This window comes from Lactuca serriola, chromosome 9, assembly GCF_051521515.1.
Source record: "Lactuca serriola cultivar US96UC23 chromosome 9, Lser_US96UC23_V15, whole genome shotgun sequence".
Lineage (NCBI taxonomy): Eukaryota > Viridiplantae > Streptophyta > Magnoliopsida > Asterales > Asteraceae > Lactuca > Lactuca serriola.
Genome location: NC_136416.1, coordinates 193,607,931 through 193,623,552, shown reverse-complemented (window position 1 = coordinate 193,623,552; position 15,622 = coordinate 193,607,931). Strand labels below are relative to the sequence as shown.

General features: G+C 33.1%; 2 protein-coding genes across 4 annotated transcripts; both read left to right on the top strand.

Annotated features, from left to right (window-relative positions):
- Positions 1-9,896: 9,896 nt before the first annotated feature.
- LOC145072641 (chaperone protein dnaJ 10-like) lies at positions 9,897-13,012 on the top strand. Of its 3 annotated transcripts, none has more exons than XM_079019102.1 (10): positions 9,897-10,033; positions 10,531-10,644; positions 10,960-11,019; positions 11,114-11,196; positions 11,299-11,464; positions 11,552-11,681; positions 11,938-12,096; positions 12,196-12,368; positions 12,477-12,557; positions 12,730-13,012. In XM_079019102.1, exons 2-10 carry the CDS (start codon positions 10,558-10,560, stop codon positions 12,814-12,816), a joined length of 1,026 nt encoding a protein of 341 aa, XP_078875228.1. In that variant the 5' UTR covers positions 9,897-10,033; positions 10,531-10,557; the 3' UTR covers positions 12,817-13,012. The 3 variants fall into 3 exon arrangements, with proteins under 3 accessions (XP_078875228.1, XP_078875230.1, XP_078875229.1); XM_079019104.1 differs by having other exon boundaries at positions 12,640-13,012; XM_079019103.1 differs by having other exon boundaries at positions 9,911-10,033; positions 10,528-10,644.
- Positions 13,013-14,022: 1,010 nt separating this feature from the next.
- LOC145072642 (uncharacterized) lies at positions 14,023-14,921 on the top strand. The gene is made up of 2 exons (XM_079019105.1): positions 14,023-14,423; positions 14,519-14,921. Exons 1-2 carry the CDS (start codon positions 14,118-14,120, stop codon positions 14,789-14,791), a joined length of 579 nt encoding a protein of 192 aa, XP_078875231.1. The 5' UTR covers positions 14,023-14,117; the 3' UTR covers positions 14,792-14,921.
- Positions 14,922-15,622: the final 701 nt, after the last annotated feature.

Below are 15,622 nucleotides of genomic sequence, written 5' to 3'. Positions count from 1 at the left end.
TTGTATAAGGTTATTTTATAATTTATGTAATAAAAGTGGTAATTTAAATATAATATTCCACATTTTACATGTATATAACTTGGAAACATCGTTACATGTGTCAATTCTATAATTTTGTAAAACGATTGAAACATTTTTTGTATAAATTAGTAAAAATAGTGCATTTTTTTATTTGCAAAAAATTGAACCTTCCATGAGTTTTATTGGCATTTCTATAATGATTAATTTGTCTAGTTATGAAAATCGACATATAACAATGGTTTTCAAGTGGTTGTTTTGAAAACAAATATACATGTTTTTATATTTCCACAAGGCTACATAAATTTTATAAAACTTTCATAAGGCTGCATGAAATTTAAATGGTATATATAACATTTTATAGCATGTTCAACATTTCAATAACATATAGATGTTTTTAGAAACAATTTGCATAAAAACCAAATTTTGTGTGCATCCAATTTAAGAAATCAAAATGAACTCACCTTACTCTAGATGAAAGTCCCAAGGATAATCATTAATCAACACGAAGAAGCTTTGACACCTATATACATTAATAATTTTAGTTGGTAGAATTTCTCATAAAAAAAAAACAATAAACAACATATATATCGCTACAATATGCTTTACAAATATAACCTCAAGTTTATGCCACTAGAAATATTTATTTCATCATAAACATGCTTCAAAATAACTTGTTAACATGAGCAGCATCACAAAAACGTTTGAAATAACATTCTTTTGTTAAAACATATAACAAAACTAATATTGACTTCGTCTGGATTCCCTCTATTAGATATATATATTCCTAGAAGATCATTGTTATCGTGCTAACTTTCAATTAGGGCCACCACTAATTCATGGGAACCCCACATTAGGGTATTCAAGTATTCAACAATGCATATTAAAACAACTATGAAAAAACATATAACTTAAAGAAAAATGTGTCAAAAGTTACCCAAATTTCGTTATTTTAACGAAAGTAAATTTAACTTGAGTGCCACGCTTTTACACAATCTGTTTGCTCTCGGTTTAAAAATAAACATAGGAGTTTTGATCGGTGAGACTACTGCATCAAATTATATCATCGCTTGTGTAAAATTTGGCAGCTTTCAACTAACCATCATCACAAACTTACTAACAAAACCAATTCCAATCTATTATCATCGTTTTTCACCTATTTTTCATGAGTTATTACATAATTGAAACTACTATGCTATAAAATTAATCCAAAAGGTTCTTTATATGTTTTGATTTTATTAAGGGAAAATGACTTAATGGGCAATATAGTTTTTAATTTATATACATTTAGTCATTGATGTTTTTTTTTGTCCATACTTGATCATTTAATTTGTTTTTTTTTTTTTGTACACATTCAATCTTTATAACCCCTTATAACCAACTATTCTAGGTTAAACCAAAAAGAATAACTTAATATGATAATATAGTTCTCTGCTTGTACATATTTAATTCTTAATGTTTTTTGTTACAAAATAAATCATTATTTTTATACACATTCAGTCATTATGATTAGTTTTTTTAGATGTTACTGATGACATCTTATGTGAGACAATCCTTAACGAGGTGTTCTGATACGTGAAACGTATGAAAACCCCCTCCATCATTAATTAGTGTCATACATCGTTCTGTTTGATATTTTCTTTATTAACCCATTGCCAAAATTTGCACTTTTTACCTGGTTTCTCCGGTAACAAAAAAGATAATTAGCCGGGTAAGAAAGAATGCCAATCTGAAAAGAACAAAAAGCTATTTGTAGAAAGTTAGTCAAAATAGACATACCAAGGAATTATGGAGGAAACAATCACAAATAATTTCGTTATTTACTATGGAGATAGATGAAACTGAAGCCGAAGACATCTTCTGGTTAGAGAAAACTAGGGCACCAACATCATTTGATCGCTTTATGAATTAGGTTATATACGTGAGGGACGAGCCATATATGAGAACACTAATGATTGCCTCATGTAAGATGTCATAAACAAAACCTAAAAAAATCAATTATAAGAACTAAATGTGTACAAAAACAACAAACACTTATTTTGCAACAGAAAACATTAAAGACTAAATATATACAAATTGGTAACTATATTAGCCTATTAAGTCATTTTCCCTAACTTAACCTAGAATAGACAGTTATAAAGACTGAATGTGTATAAAAAACAAGTTAAATATTCGAAGATCTACAAACAAACATTAGTAACTAAATGTGTAAAAAAATCAAAACTATATCGCCCTATTAAGTCATTTTCCCTTTTATTAAAGTTATAACATTCCATATCATACAATGATATTTAAATCCAAAAGATTTATATTTGTATGGAAATCAAAGATTTTAAAAGAAACAATATTTTAAAGTCATTTCAAATTCAAAGTTTTGACTTAGATGACCATGGAAGCCACAAAAGTATCTTGATTTAGCCACTTAAGTTTTGATCAGACCGAATCAACATAATTTTTTGTTCGATTTGGCTATAAAGACTAAGGGTCTGTTTGATTTGAACTTATCGGGTCCGGTCAGTGCTGACTGCTGACCCGGTCAGCAGTCAAATGTTTGTTAATGACATATTATAGCTGATTCGGTCAGCCCATTCCTCCCCATTCCGCTTACTCGGGCCGTCAAAAAATACCTCCTGACTGGAAAATAAGGGACGCGTTTTTTTGCCCTTTCTCGCCTCCAGCCTCCTTCGCCAATAGTGTACACAAAAACCGATCCCCAATAGCTGATCGCCTCCATCGCCTACATCTGATACCGCGACTACACCCCCTGCGCCATCTTCTCCGTCGAAGACCACACAGCGCCGGTGAGGAGACTGCAGGTATGTTTCTGCGTTTTTTTTTGTTTGTTTTTTTTTCTTCCTGGAATCACAAAACCTTTCATGTTTGTTGTCAAATTACTGATTTCATGCTGAAATCAAAGTTTGAAATTACTTCTTTCATTATTCTTGGATTAAATTAGATTGAAGGGTTAACATAAAATCAATTGACATGAACTCACAAAACCCTTCATAATGTGTTTTTGAGATGAGCTAATGTTTGTACATGTTTGTGTGAAATCAGAAATTAAAGATTGTTATATGCTTATGGGATCAAAATTTATTTTGTATGATGAAATCACATTTATGTGTTTTTGTTTATAAAAGATTGTTTTATGTTGTTGAAAATATGATAAAATCACATTTATGTGTTTTTGTTTATAAAAGATTGTTGTATGCTTATAAAATCAATTTATAATGTGTTTTTGTTTATAAAAGATTGTTATATGCTGTTGAAAATATGATGAAATCACATTTTTGCTTGATTTATTTGTAAATGTGTGTTATGTGGATGATTTATTTGTAAATGTGTGTTATGTGGATGATTTAGCTATTTTTTTTCCTTTTTACAATAGACATGACGGATAAAAGAACTAGGGTTAGTTGAAAGTCAGAATTGGTGGACAAAACTTTTTTGGAAGCGTGTATACAAGAATTAACAAGTAATGTATGGGAGGGTAGTGGCCTAAAAGCAAGCTCATGGGCTGTGGTCGCGGAGAAATTGAAAACAGATCATAATTTTGTTGTCGAAAAAAAAAACAAATGAAAAACCGATACGACTATTTAAAAGCAAAGTATGAAGTGTGGTTAAAACTTAAAAACAAAACAAGAAATATTTACAATCCCGTAACAAATTCTTTTAACATGACTAATGAGGAATGGGAAGCGGAAGTGAAGGTATATATATACATATTTTTTAAATTAGATTATTTTTTTTACTACTTTAACAATATTTATTAAATTTTCAAACAGCTGAACAAGTATGTAGATAAGCTGAGAAATGCACCCCTCCCTTGCCCTAATATTTGTACCCAACTATTTGATGGGGCGACCTCAACCGGTGTTCACAGTTGGGGGCCATCTTCGGCACTACCTCATCCCAATAAAACCTTCAGTACACATGCTTTTGAGGATACAGAGATGGAAGAACCATCACCTCATCCAGATACCCCAAGCTCAACAGTGCCTCAACCTACTAGTGAGGAATCATCTGGGCAGACAAAAAACAAGGGGGGCAAACGAAATGGTCCTAAAGAAACCACACTTGATGATGAGTTGAAAGAAGTTGGAAAAGAAATTATCAAGGCTGCACAAGCATTCACAGAAGCAAATAATCTTGACAAGGAGATGGATGCTTGTATGGCGAAGTTGACAAGGTTGGAGTGGGGAGAATATGATCTGAAATACACCACTGCTCTTATGTTATTTGCTGAAAGTGCTGGCAATAGGAAAATTTGGTTGTGCCTTAACTTTTCAACTTGTGAGTCGTGGGTAACAAATGCGGGAAGAAAGTTTGGATTAGTTGGTTGACTTTAGTATGTTATGGTTCATTGTTTGACATTGGTATGTTATGGTTCATTGTTTGACTTTAGTATGTTATGGTTCATTGTTTGACATTAGTATGTTATGGTTCATTGTTTGACATTAGTATGCTATGGCTTAGTTATGTTATGGATTGTTTTCTTAGGTACAGTTATGTTATATGAATTTATATGTTATGGAATGTTATGCTTTTAGTATTTACATGTTACGGTTTGTTATGTTATGAATTATTATGTTATTGATTGTTATTTTATTGATTTAAATGTAATTTGTATTTGACATCTAACAGGACACATGGATAAAGAATGTGACTTTTTTATATTTCCTTATATTCTCGTGATATTGGTTGATGTTGGTCCGACAAAGGCAAAGAATAATTAAAAGAATAAGAGCTAGCGAACAGGTAGCAAAGGGGTATGTGTATACGCAAGAGTTTATACACGGATGTCCTATACAATGTTACGATATGATACGTCTTTCACAAGATGCATTTGTACTATTATGCAAGCACTTTACACAAAGAAATTGGTTGCAATGTAGTAGGACGATAAGCGTTGAAGAGAAGATGACTATGTTTTTACATGTTATAGGACATAATGAACGTTTTCAAGCTGTTAAAGAAGGATTTCATCACTCCACACAAATGATTCATCAATGTTTTCATGAGGTATTACATGCAATGATGTGTTTTGCACAAGAAATTATAGTACCAACCTCGTCTACTCCAACAAGAAATACCTCATAACGACATAGACGGCTAATGTACACATTTCCCAGAGCAATAAGTACACTAGATGGAACACTTATACATGCAATTGTACCCGTTGATCAACAAACTCGTTATAGGGGAAGAGGAAAAGGTGAATGTTATCAAAATGTAATTGGAATTTGTAATTTTGATATGATATTCACCTTTGTATGGGCTGGATGAGAGGGCATAACACATGATTCTATAGTTTTGAAAGAAGTTGCATTTAACCCGACTTCCGGATTTCCATTCCCTTCACCAGGTTTGTAACTTTACTATACGTTTTATTATCTATATTATTTATATGATAAATTTGTCAATCATCTATAGATAAATATTACCTTTGTGATGCTGCATACACCAACACCCGGGGATTTATGGCTCCCTACTGCAATACTAGGTATTGGTTAGCAAATTTTCGAAGAAACAGAGCTTTAACTAAGGAAGAAAGGTTCAATCATGCTCATGCACAACTTAGAAATATCATTGAATGTGCTTATGGTGTATTGAAGGCGAGATTTCCAATTTTAAAACGAATGAATCCTTATCCTTTTCCAATGCAAAGAGATATAGTCATTGCTTGTGTTGCGATCCATAATTTTATAAGGAAATACAATATTCAAGATGAATTATTTATGAACTTTGAACAAAACACTATGGTTACTCCTAATGTGTGTGGTGGAGGAAGTGAGGGCCAAAACATAGAAGGCATAAAATGGGGTTCAGAAGCCGTTGACTATATGATTACTTTGCGTGACCAGATTGCTAATCAGTTACTTTCAAATGGTTCACATTAAATGATATACTTTTTTTTTATTATGTATGACAATTTGTATTTGGATTTTGTATTACACTTTGTATTTGGATTTTAATTGATGTATGTTTAATTTGGATTTTATATGATAATTTGTGTTTTTATAATTATTTTATCCAACACAAGAGACAACACAAGGGTAATATGGTCATTTTTTTCCATTCAGATAAATTATCAAACAACATAAACTTAGTCAGATATGAACTCAGTCAGCATTTCTGACTCAATTAGCTTCTAACTCATTCAACTTTAACCCAATCAGCAACTATTAAACGACCCCTAACTATAATAGGTTTGTAGGTTGTGCATGCCATTAGGCTGGTGTAGCGTCCACATGGATTAAAATAAATCATACTTTAATTTCTCAATTTTGAAGAACCTCTCTCTCTTACTTGGCCCACCTTCTTCTTCTTCGTCATTCCTAGGCAACTTAAGCATGATTAACCATTTCTCACTATATCTTAAAATTCTCTTGTAATTTAAAACGTTTTCAATTTCGCCTCTCTACAAATGTGATACTACCATGAAACTAATTTTTTTTGGAAACATAAAAGTATTTTTTTAAAAAAAAGGACAAATAAGCCATTGTGAGAAGATTGTTAGATTTTGGGTCTTAAGAATATCAATATTATTTGGATAATTCCTAGGATCGTAATTGCAATCACTTTCCAAAATCTGTGATTTCGACCCTATAGCCTGAGTTATCATGAAATCAGATTGGGATAATCCAAGAATAAAAATTTAGAAATCAGACCACTTCTAAATCTGAAACACATATACCTTGTTGCCATGTGTTTGATGAGATAGAGAGAATCCGATGATTGATTTTTGAGTATATGGAATCCAACACTTTTCTGGAACATTTCCAAGTTCTTGTATAGGAGAGAAAAGTGGTTAATAGTAGTTATCTTCATTTCTGGTGCCATCCGGGAGCCGTATTTCATTTTTGGCGCCAACCTGGAGGCGTAGGTTACAAGGGGTAAAATCGAACAAAATCATGAATTTGATAACTTATTGAACTTGATCAGGACTAAAGTGGCTAAATTGGTACATTTTTATGACTTTGATGATTATTTAAGCCAAAACTCACTTGATTTCCGTTTAAACAATATGATATGATTATTGTAGAGAATTGTGTTATGACCTAATTTTGTTTTCTCTATAAAAAATTTAATCTTATGATAGATAATTATATGAAGAACATTTTTCAAATTGAATTGTTTATTTTAATTATCGATTCTCTATTCAAAATTTATGAAGAGCATTAAAAAAATTGAAAAGTAAGGGGATATTTAATTTCTCTTTGCAATTTGTTTTTCATGATTTTTTGTAACTATAAACACGCTTATTACACGTGAATGAAACATGATTTGACCATCTGGTCTCCAAAGGAGACAGAGACACGGTTAAGCAAGGCCAATCATCAATCATGTTGTTGTTTTTTTTTTTTTTTTTTTTTTTTAAATCGTCCTTCTACTTCGAGGGGATCTTCTTTTCTTGCTATTTTTCGTTTAATTTTGCATTATGGCCGTCAAACTAACTTTTTCAACAAATGTCTATGTTTCTTTGTTCGCTTGTGACCTTTAACATTAAATCGTTAATAAATTTTAAAAAGATGTTAAAAGAATAACAACTACTAAATAACAACTACTATCTATTATAAGAGATTTTTTAAATTTTTTTTTATAAATTATATAATCATCAAACTGAGAAAATATCTTAGTTATCATCGTACAACAAATGAGAAGGCAAACGGGCAACAAGTTGCGCCGCTAAGCAAACCCAATTCTCTTGAAAACTACATCCACAAATCTAGGGGATATAACATTGGTATGCATAATCCGTTGTACTTAGTGGCGAGGCTATTCACATGGAAGGTGGGTCCAATGACCTACCTAATTTTTCAAACTTATGTAAAATTTCTATTGAATTTTTTTTGACCTACCTAAGGAAACAATTTAGGACCTATCTTACCAATAAAATCTTTGAATTTATATAGAAAATTTACTACAGAAAAATTAGTGAACCATGTGGTTTTCTATTCTAGACTCGCAACTGGTTGTATTATACTAAGAAGCTCCACTGCATCCGACGCAAGAAAACCAAACGTATCAAATGCAAATAGTATGAACACGTGTTGATTTTCCGTGCACGATTTTTATGTTTGGTGACCTTGCATGTGACAGCTTTTAATGCAGCTTGTCCCACCGTGAAACCCCCGACTCTCAAGCCTACGAGAGGGGATACCCCTGTAAGGTCCAAGCATCCATGTTTCCCTCCAATCCATCCAAAAATCAAAGCATCAGCCGATCTAATAGTTGACATTCTTTATGTTGGGTCAGTCAGGAAATTAATAGGAGTTTCTTTCTTGGCGGAAATCCCGACACACTTCAATATGTCAACCAAAACATCCCTAACCATATCGTGCCTGTATTCGAACCCCGGGAGTTCTTTGAAATGAACTGCATGCTCTCCAAAAGAGTTCATACATGCCTTGCGGCACACCAGACATATCTCGTCGGTTGGGAATATTAGAATCATGAGTCGATATTTGAGGATGGTATGATACTCCACATGAGACATATGTTGGTGAAGCCCATCTATAAGGATAATTATAAGAAAATCTTGAACATGTGGTGCACGTAAACACTGGAAAACTGCTTTCTGCCGATTATCATGTTGAAATGCACTTTCATATCTTGGGCGATTTTACTAAAAATGGCACTCGCTAGTGTATTCTGGGAATTAGGAGGGGGGGGGGGTCCTTAAAACTGCTAAGGTCAATGTCTGGAAGCTTGTTATGAAGAGAGGCTAAGACACAAGCATAATCAGAATCCATGCCCTGAATTAGGAGTGGTCAAAAATATCCGCATCCGAACATCCGATCCGAAAAATCCAAAAATCCGATCGGAAAATACCCGAAAAATCGGATATCCAAAAATTCGGATATCCGGTTTTTCGGATTCGAATACGAATATTAGAATGTGAAAATTTCAGATATTTCGGATATCCGAAATCCGAAATATATAATATAAAAAATTATTAAAAATAGTTTTAATGCATTGAGTTTTTTTCATTTGAAATTCAAAAAGACAAATTATTAACATTTTTACTTGGTACGCAAAGTGAGGATGATATAAATGTTACATTTTTATGTTGATTTTAGTAATTTGAGTTTGATTTCTCAAAATCTTCAGATATCATGAGTTAACTTGCATTTAACCGGACCAAATGAAGTCTTATTATACCTAACAAATGCACGAAAACGTTCTTGTTCTTGGAGGGTTTATTTTCTTTATTTAAAACTAATGAAATTCGGATATCCGGTTTAATATCCGAATCCGTATCCGAAATTTCGGATACGGATTCGGATATCAATAATCAACTATCCGAATTTCGGATATCCGAATTTTCGAATATCCGGTTTTGAACACCCCTACCCTGAATGTCGTTATCCCGTAAGATGTGGTCTTGCAATTCCCAAGATTGGCCCTTGTGGCAACAAAAGCATATGAGGTAGCCTTTATTGCCGAGTATAAACCTAAACCACCAAACCGAATGGGTAATGAAGCAAGTCGCCACTGTATGTCGCCAAAGAACGGGCCACCACAAGCCACAATGTCCTCAATCGCCCTGCGCAACCCATGCTCGAAAACAAAGCCGTCTCCTCCATGTAAACGAGTTGGCATGTCCTTAACCCAAAGAAAAGTTTTGCAATACTCATGTCAACACCGCCAATTATTATGTATATTCAACATGTTAAACATTGACAAAAAAAAAATACAGTAGCCGTAACAACCGACTTAATCTCAAGCTATCAATGCAAAATTTAATCTCCAACAATTAGTGCAAAATAGGGTAACGGACTAAAAGTTGAGAAAGTTTTTATGCCAAACAATCAATGCAAAGTTTTCAAAGTCAAGGACATAAAATGAATGTTGGAAATAACTAAAGGGGCATTCGTGTTGTATACTATACTTTTATGAACAAAAAAGCGAATCATGTCGGAGCTTATTGAACGATTTCTCGCCACTGATCCATCAAGTTTTCAATATTTACAGATTGATTGATTCGTCTTCTTTTGTCATTCAATAAATCGTAAGTTCCATTGTTCTAAATCGATGTTTTTTTAGTTTATCTTTGTGATTCTATCTGCGATTTGTTGTTGATTTTTGTATCGATTAAGAACCTAGCTTATCTTCGTGTTGCTTTTTATTCGTTTGAATACACGCTTATAACAATGATTTGAGTTACTTCATGTTTATCTTTCATCGTTTATCAGTAATTCTATTGCTAGATCTTAATCCAACCATCTTTAAACAAGAGCTACATTTCGAATTTGAACAGAATGTAATTGGTTGCTTACCAAATTATTACGAAATCTCTAAGCCATTTTGAAATCTCATCAAACTCTATACCAGATGCTACGTTCATAGCATTTTTTGATTTTGATAAGTACTATACTCGGCTCCAAAGTTTGATATTTTTTATGGAGTATTTATCTAATTATCTCTTAGGGCATGTTCACGTTGCACAAAGAACACAAACTACTCCAAAGTATGATAACATCATTTTTTTTTCTTTCTTTTTAGCAGCTTTACAAGAGTTTTGATCGCTGAAATATGGTGAAAGACACAGAATATTACGACATCTTGGGAGTCAGTACTGATGCATCTGCATCCGATATTAAAAAGGCCTACTATGTCAAAGTATGTTTACTTCTTATCTCTTCCTCAAACAAAATGCCAAACATCATAAAGAAGATTTGTAACTTGTAATTCACACTACAAATCACACAGTGATTATTTGTGATCTATTGATTCTTAAAACTTTGTTCCACCAAGATATATGTCACATTTCACTTATGAGTTATGATATAGTGATATGAACCATCTATTAGGGACACATGTAACATTCCTACTCCTGTTATGCTTAGTTGTTAGTGGTATATGTGGAAATTATAAATTAAGAACCTTTTTCTCTTATTTGACTATATAATAATGCTTCGTAATGTTATCTTCAAGGCAAGGAAAGTTCACCCTGATAAAAATCCTGGGGACCCGAAAGCTGCCCAAAATTTTCAGGTTTGGATTCTGTCCTTTAATCATTCAAAGTTTCTCAATTGTTAATCTTGAGTATCAATCAAAGACATTTATTTATATTTTGTTATGCACAAAGGTTCTTGGAGAGGCGTATCAGGTTCTAAGTGATCCTGAAAAGCGTGAAGCATATGACAAAAATGGAAAAGCAGGAGTACCAGAGTAAGTATGAATGATGCATTAGTTTCCTTTAACTAAGAATTGTGTTTCTTTTATATTTAACATAAAGTTTAAAGCTAACTTTTTATTTATAATTTCTTTCAGTGATTCAATGGTGGATCCTGCAGCTGTTTTTGGCATGCTATTTGGTAGTGATTTATTTGAGGATTATATTGGGCAACTTTACATGGCTGCTATACAGTCAGTAGAACTTGAAGAGGAAGGACAAGTGCCTGAAATCCGTAAAATGAAAGTCCAAGAAAGGATGAGGGTATTCATTTTTTTTTACTTCAATTTCCAAATTCATAATAAATTACCTACATTTTTTTATTAAACTCACTTTTATTGTTTTTTTTAGGAATTTCAAAAGGAGAGGGAAACCAAACTCATAACAATTCTCAAGAATCGCCTTCGGCCATTTGTTGAAGGACAAACAACAGAATTTGTAAATTGGGCAACAAAAGAAGCCCATCAGCTCTCAAAAGCTGGTATTTTTTTCTTCTTACAAATATGTATTTATGCAAAAGAAAAACGTTTTACTTTTCCCAAATTTATGCAGCAAATTGGATGTTTAGATGAAATATGCAAACCATGTTATATTCTAGGACCAAAATATGCAACATTCCAAAGAACATGCCAACTTTGTAACTCTTCATTGTTCCAGAACATCACCTGTCAAAATTCGAAATTCCTAAATTACCCTTCTATATATTCCTCTAAAAGATTTGTTTTGTTAAATTTCAGCTTTTGGTGAGGCTATGTTACATACAATTGGCTACATATACACAAGACAAGCTGCAAGAGAACTTGGAAAAGATAAACGTTATATGAAGGTCCCATTCATAGCTGAATGGGTAAGAGACAAAGGACACCAAATGAAATCACAAGTTTCAGCTGCTTCAGGTCAAATCATTTAATTTAAACTCATCATTATTAAAATATAAAAAATAAACAACATTTAAATTTAATACAGTAAGTGTTTTTTTTTTTGTGTGTATATAGGTGCTGTGTCTTTGATACAAATACAAGAAGACCTTAAGAAGTTGAACACTTCAGAAGGAAAAGAACAACAAATAATGAAAGCTGTTGAAGAGAAAAAAGATCAAATGGTTAATTCCTTGTGGCAGATCAATGTTGTTGATATCGAAACAACATTATCCCGTGTCTGCCAAGCGGTAAATTCAATTCTGTTCTGTTCTGTCCTGTTCTGCTCTGTCCTGTTCTGTTCTGTACTGTTATGTTCTGTTCTGTCCTGACCTGATTTTCTGTATTTTTGTTGTTAGGTGTTGAAAGACCCAACGGTTTCGAAAGATGAAGTGAAGAGACGTGCAATTGGGATGAAGAAGCTTGGAACAATATTGCAAGTAAGTTTTTGTAGTATTAATTTAATAATATGTAGGAGTAAAGTGAGATTGCAAATTGTGTGGTGTTATTATTATTTTTCAGGCTAAATAAAAATGGAAGCAATCAGGATAAAGAGAAATAAAATGGCATTAATACAAGTAAACAATTTCAATTTGTCTTGTGACTTGTCAGGGAGCCAAGACAAATTATCGCAGGGATAATAGTTTGAGACAGGAAGGCGTTCAAGTCCAACAACAGTCTGCTTCTTCATCCAAGTAGCATATGTGTATGCTCATGCTTCCATGTCATCATCACGTATTCGATATTTTTATGTTTGATTATTGTAGTGAAATACTGTATAAATTTGCATCATAATTCAAGTTTGTAATACTTTCCGAATGTATTTTATAAGATGAATGTTCAGATGGATTTTTGTTATAAGTTTCTTATCAAATAAGGCATCTGGTTATTGAAAGTTAAAGTTTGTCTTTAAGTAATCGAATCTCTTGTTTGAATACTAGCCGTTTACCCGCGCTAAGCGACGAGTGTGAATAGTTTGTTTCGGTAATTTTTTTTTTTCGGGGAACAATGATTAGTTTCAATCCAACGATTATTTTGCTTAAGGAAATATATCATATTAAAATGTTATCTTAAAAAGAAGACACAATGTATTAACAAATATCAATAATCATTAGTTTCAATTCAATGATTCATTTTATTTGTGACGCACAATATATTCTTTAATGTATTTTTTGTGTTTGTATATGTTGGATATATGTTTTATTATGTTTGATTTATTGTTTCGAAAATAGATTATTTTCTAATTCATGAGTATATATCTGAAAAAAACACTTTTTTTTCATTTGTAAATTTAGAGGAAAAAAAACATAGTTAAAAGTAGGGAAAAATGCAGAAAAAACTCAACCAATTATACATGTATATGCAGAAAAACCCTTATATTATTATTTACATTTCAAATAAAACCAAATTGTAGATTTTGAAGAGAAACGATCAGCTAAAAATATGATATGATATCATATTCCTTATACTTCTTCGATTATATGCAAAAACATGTCAAACCGAAATACATTTCGATTACTTTCCCTCGAGTGTATTCTTTATATGGTTGATTTTTCCCACCTTAACTAATTGTTTTTATCCCAATTATTGATAAACAAAAATAGGCTTTTCTGCAATTTTTCCCTCAATTTATAACTAATAGAGTTTATAGTTTTTTCAAAATTTGATCTTATCATACAATCTTTGTCTCATAGATCGCAATTCTAGAGACCTTTGTTAAAACCGATCTTTATCGAATTTGATTTTAGTAGAACCAAAATTGAAACTAGATAAATCATAAAATGAAATGACACGTAGCAAGATATGATTAGGTGGCAAAATTCCGCCAAGATTAAGACAACTTTAGTGACACGTGTGACTTCAAAGGTGACACGCAAAAACCGTCATCTTCTCCGACCTCTTGTGTATAGATTTCGACCCACGCCGCGATAAAACCACCTTCCCTTTGCAAATAAATTACTTACACTCAACAAACCACTCTCTTTTCTAAATCGGAAAACATGGCAGATATACGTGATCAAGCCGGCAACCTGATTCAACTAACAGACGAGCTCGGCCGCCCTGTTCAACTCACCGACGAGTTCGGCCGCCCCATGCACCTCACTGGTGTCGCTACCACCGAAGATTCAGGCCTTCATGCCGGCACAACAATCGGTTCTGATCTTAAGACGCATGATGGTACCCACGTTGCTCCAACGATCCCCGAGGCAGTGCCTGGTGGTGCCGGAGCTGGAACGGCAGTTCCTTGTGGTGGTGAAGGTGAAAGGCGGGAAATTGGACGCTCAGGGAGCTCAAGCTCCAGCTCGGTAAGTTCAATATATGATTTTTGTAATTTTGTTAAAGTTTTAGTAGAATCATCCGCGGAATTGATAGTTTGTGGGTGTGTGGGTAATGGTTGCAGTCGGAGGACGACGGGCAAGGAGGGAGGAGGAAGAAGAAGAAGGGGCTGATGCAGAAGATAAAGGAAAAGCTTCCAGGACATAAGAACAAGGAGGAGAAAGCTCCGGAGAAGGTGTACACGGCTACTACGAAAATAAGTGTGACGACGCCGGCAGGGCCGCTGGGTAAGCCAAAACCGGAGTTCGTAAGGGTGGAGCACCATGAGGAGGAGCACGAGAAGAAGGGTTTGATGGACAAGATTAAGGATAAACTCCCCGGCCACCACTCTCACTAGATTCCGATCGACCTTGTCGCCGTTGTAGTTGGTTCATGGATTTCGTCGAGATGATGTTTTTAGCTTTTTAGTTTTTTCTTTTTGTATATATTATTGCTTTATGAATAATATAAGGGTGCATTAATGGAAATGAATTTATATAAATACCAAGGGTTGTAGTTTGGACCAAGTGGTAATAGATTTCGAGTAATTTTGAAATTTAGTGGTTGTAGTTTTAAGTCTATTCGCGAAATGGATAGATACAATCATAGAACTAGAAGAACTTCTTAGGACAAGGACAAGAGGAGTAATCGCATTCTTTCGCACCTAGCCACTTAAGTAATAAGTATTTTTAATGCCATATCATTTTTTTTGTTTAACACTTACAATTAATATTGAGTGGTAACACTCTTAGCACTCAATTTTTTGTATTTTTTTTCTAATTTAATTTAATTGCTATATTTTAATAAATATATTTTTTCTGTTTACTTTATGTAATTTAATTTAATTATTTTATTTTAATAAACAAATAATTTTTATTTAATACACAAAAAAATACACTTTATTATTAAAACATGATTTAATACATAAAAAAACACACTTCATTATTAAAACTCACTTCATAAAAAAAACCACAAACTACAACAACGGGTCTTCCTCCGAATATTGGCCTTCAATTCGTCTTCTGATGGTATATTTAGATCAAGATTGTCCATCGTCTAAAGATGATCGGTCAAATGGCGGCGAAGATCGGTATGGATTACTGCACTTCGAATTATCATCAATCTTTGCATCCATTCTTGACCACCATATTCTAGTGGTTGTGTCTCCGGGATGACTTCATTCTTGTCG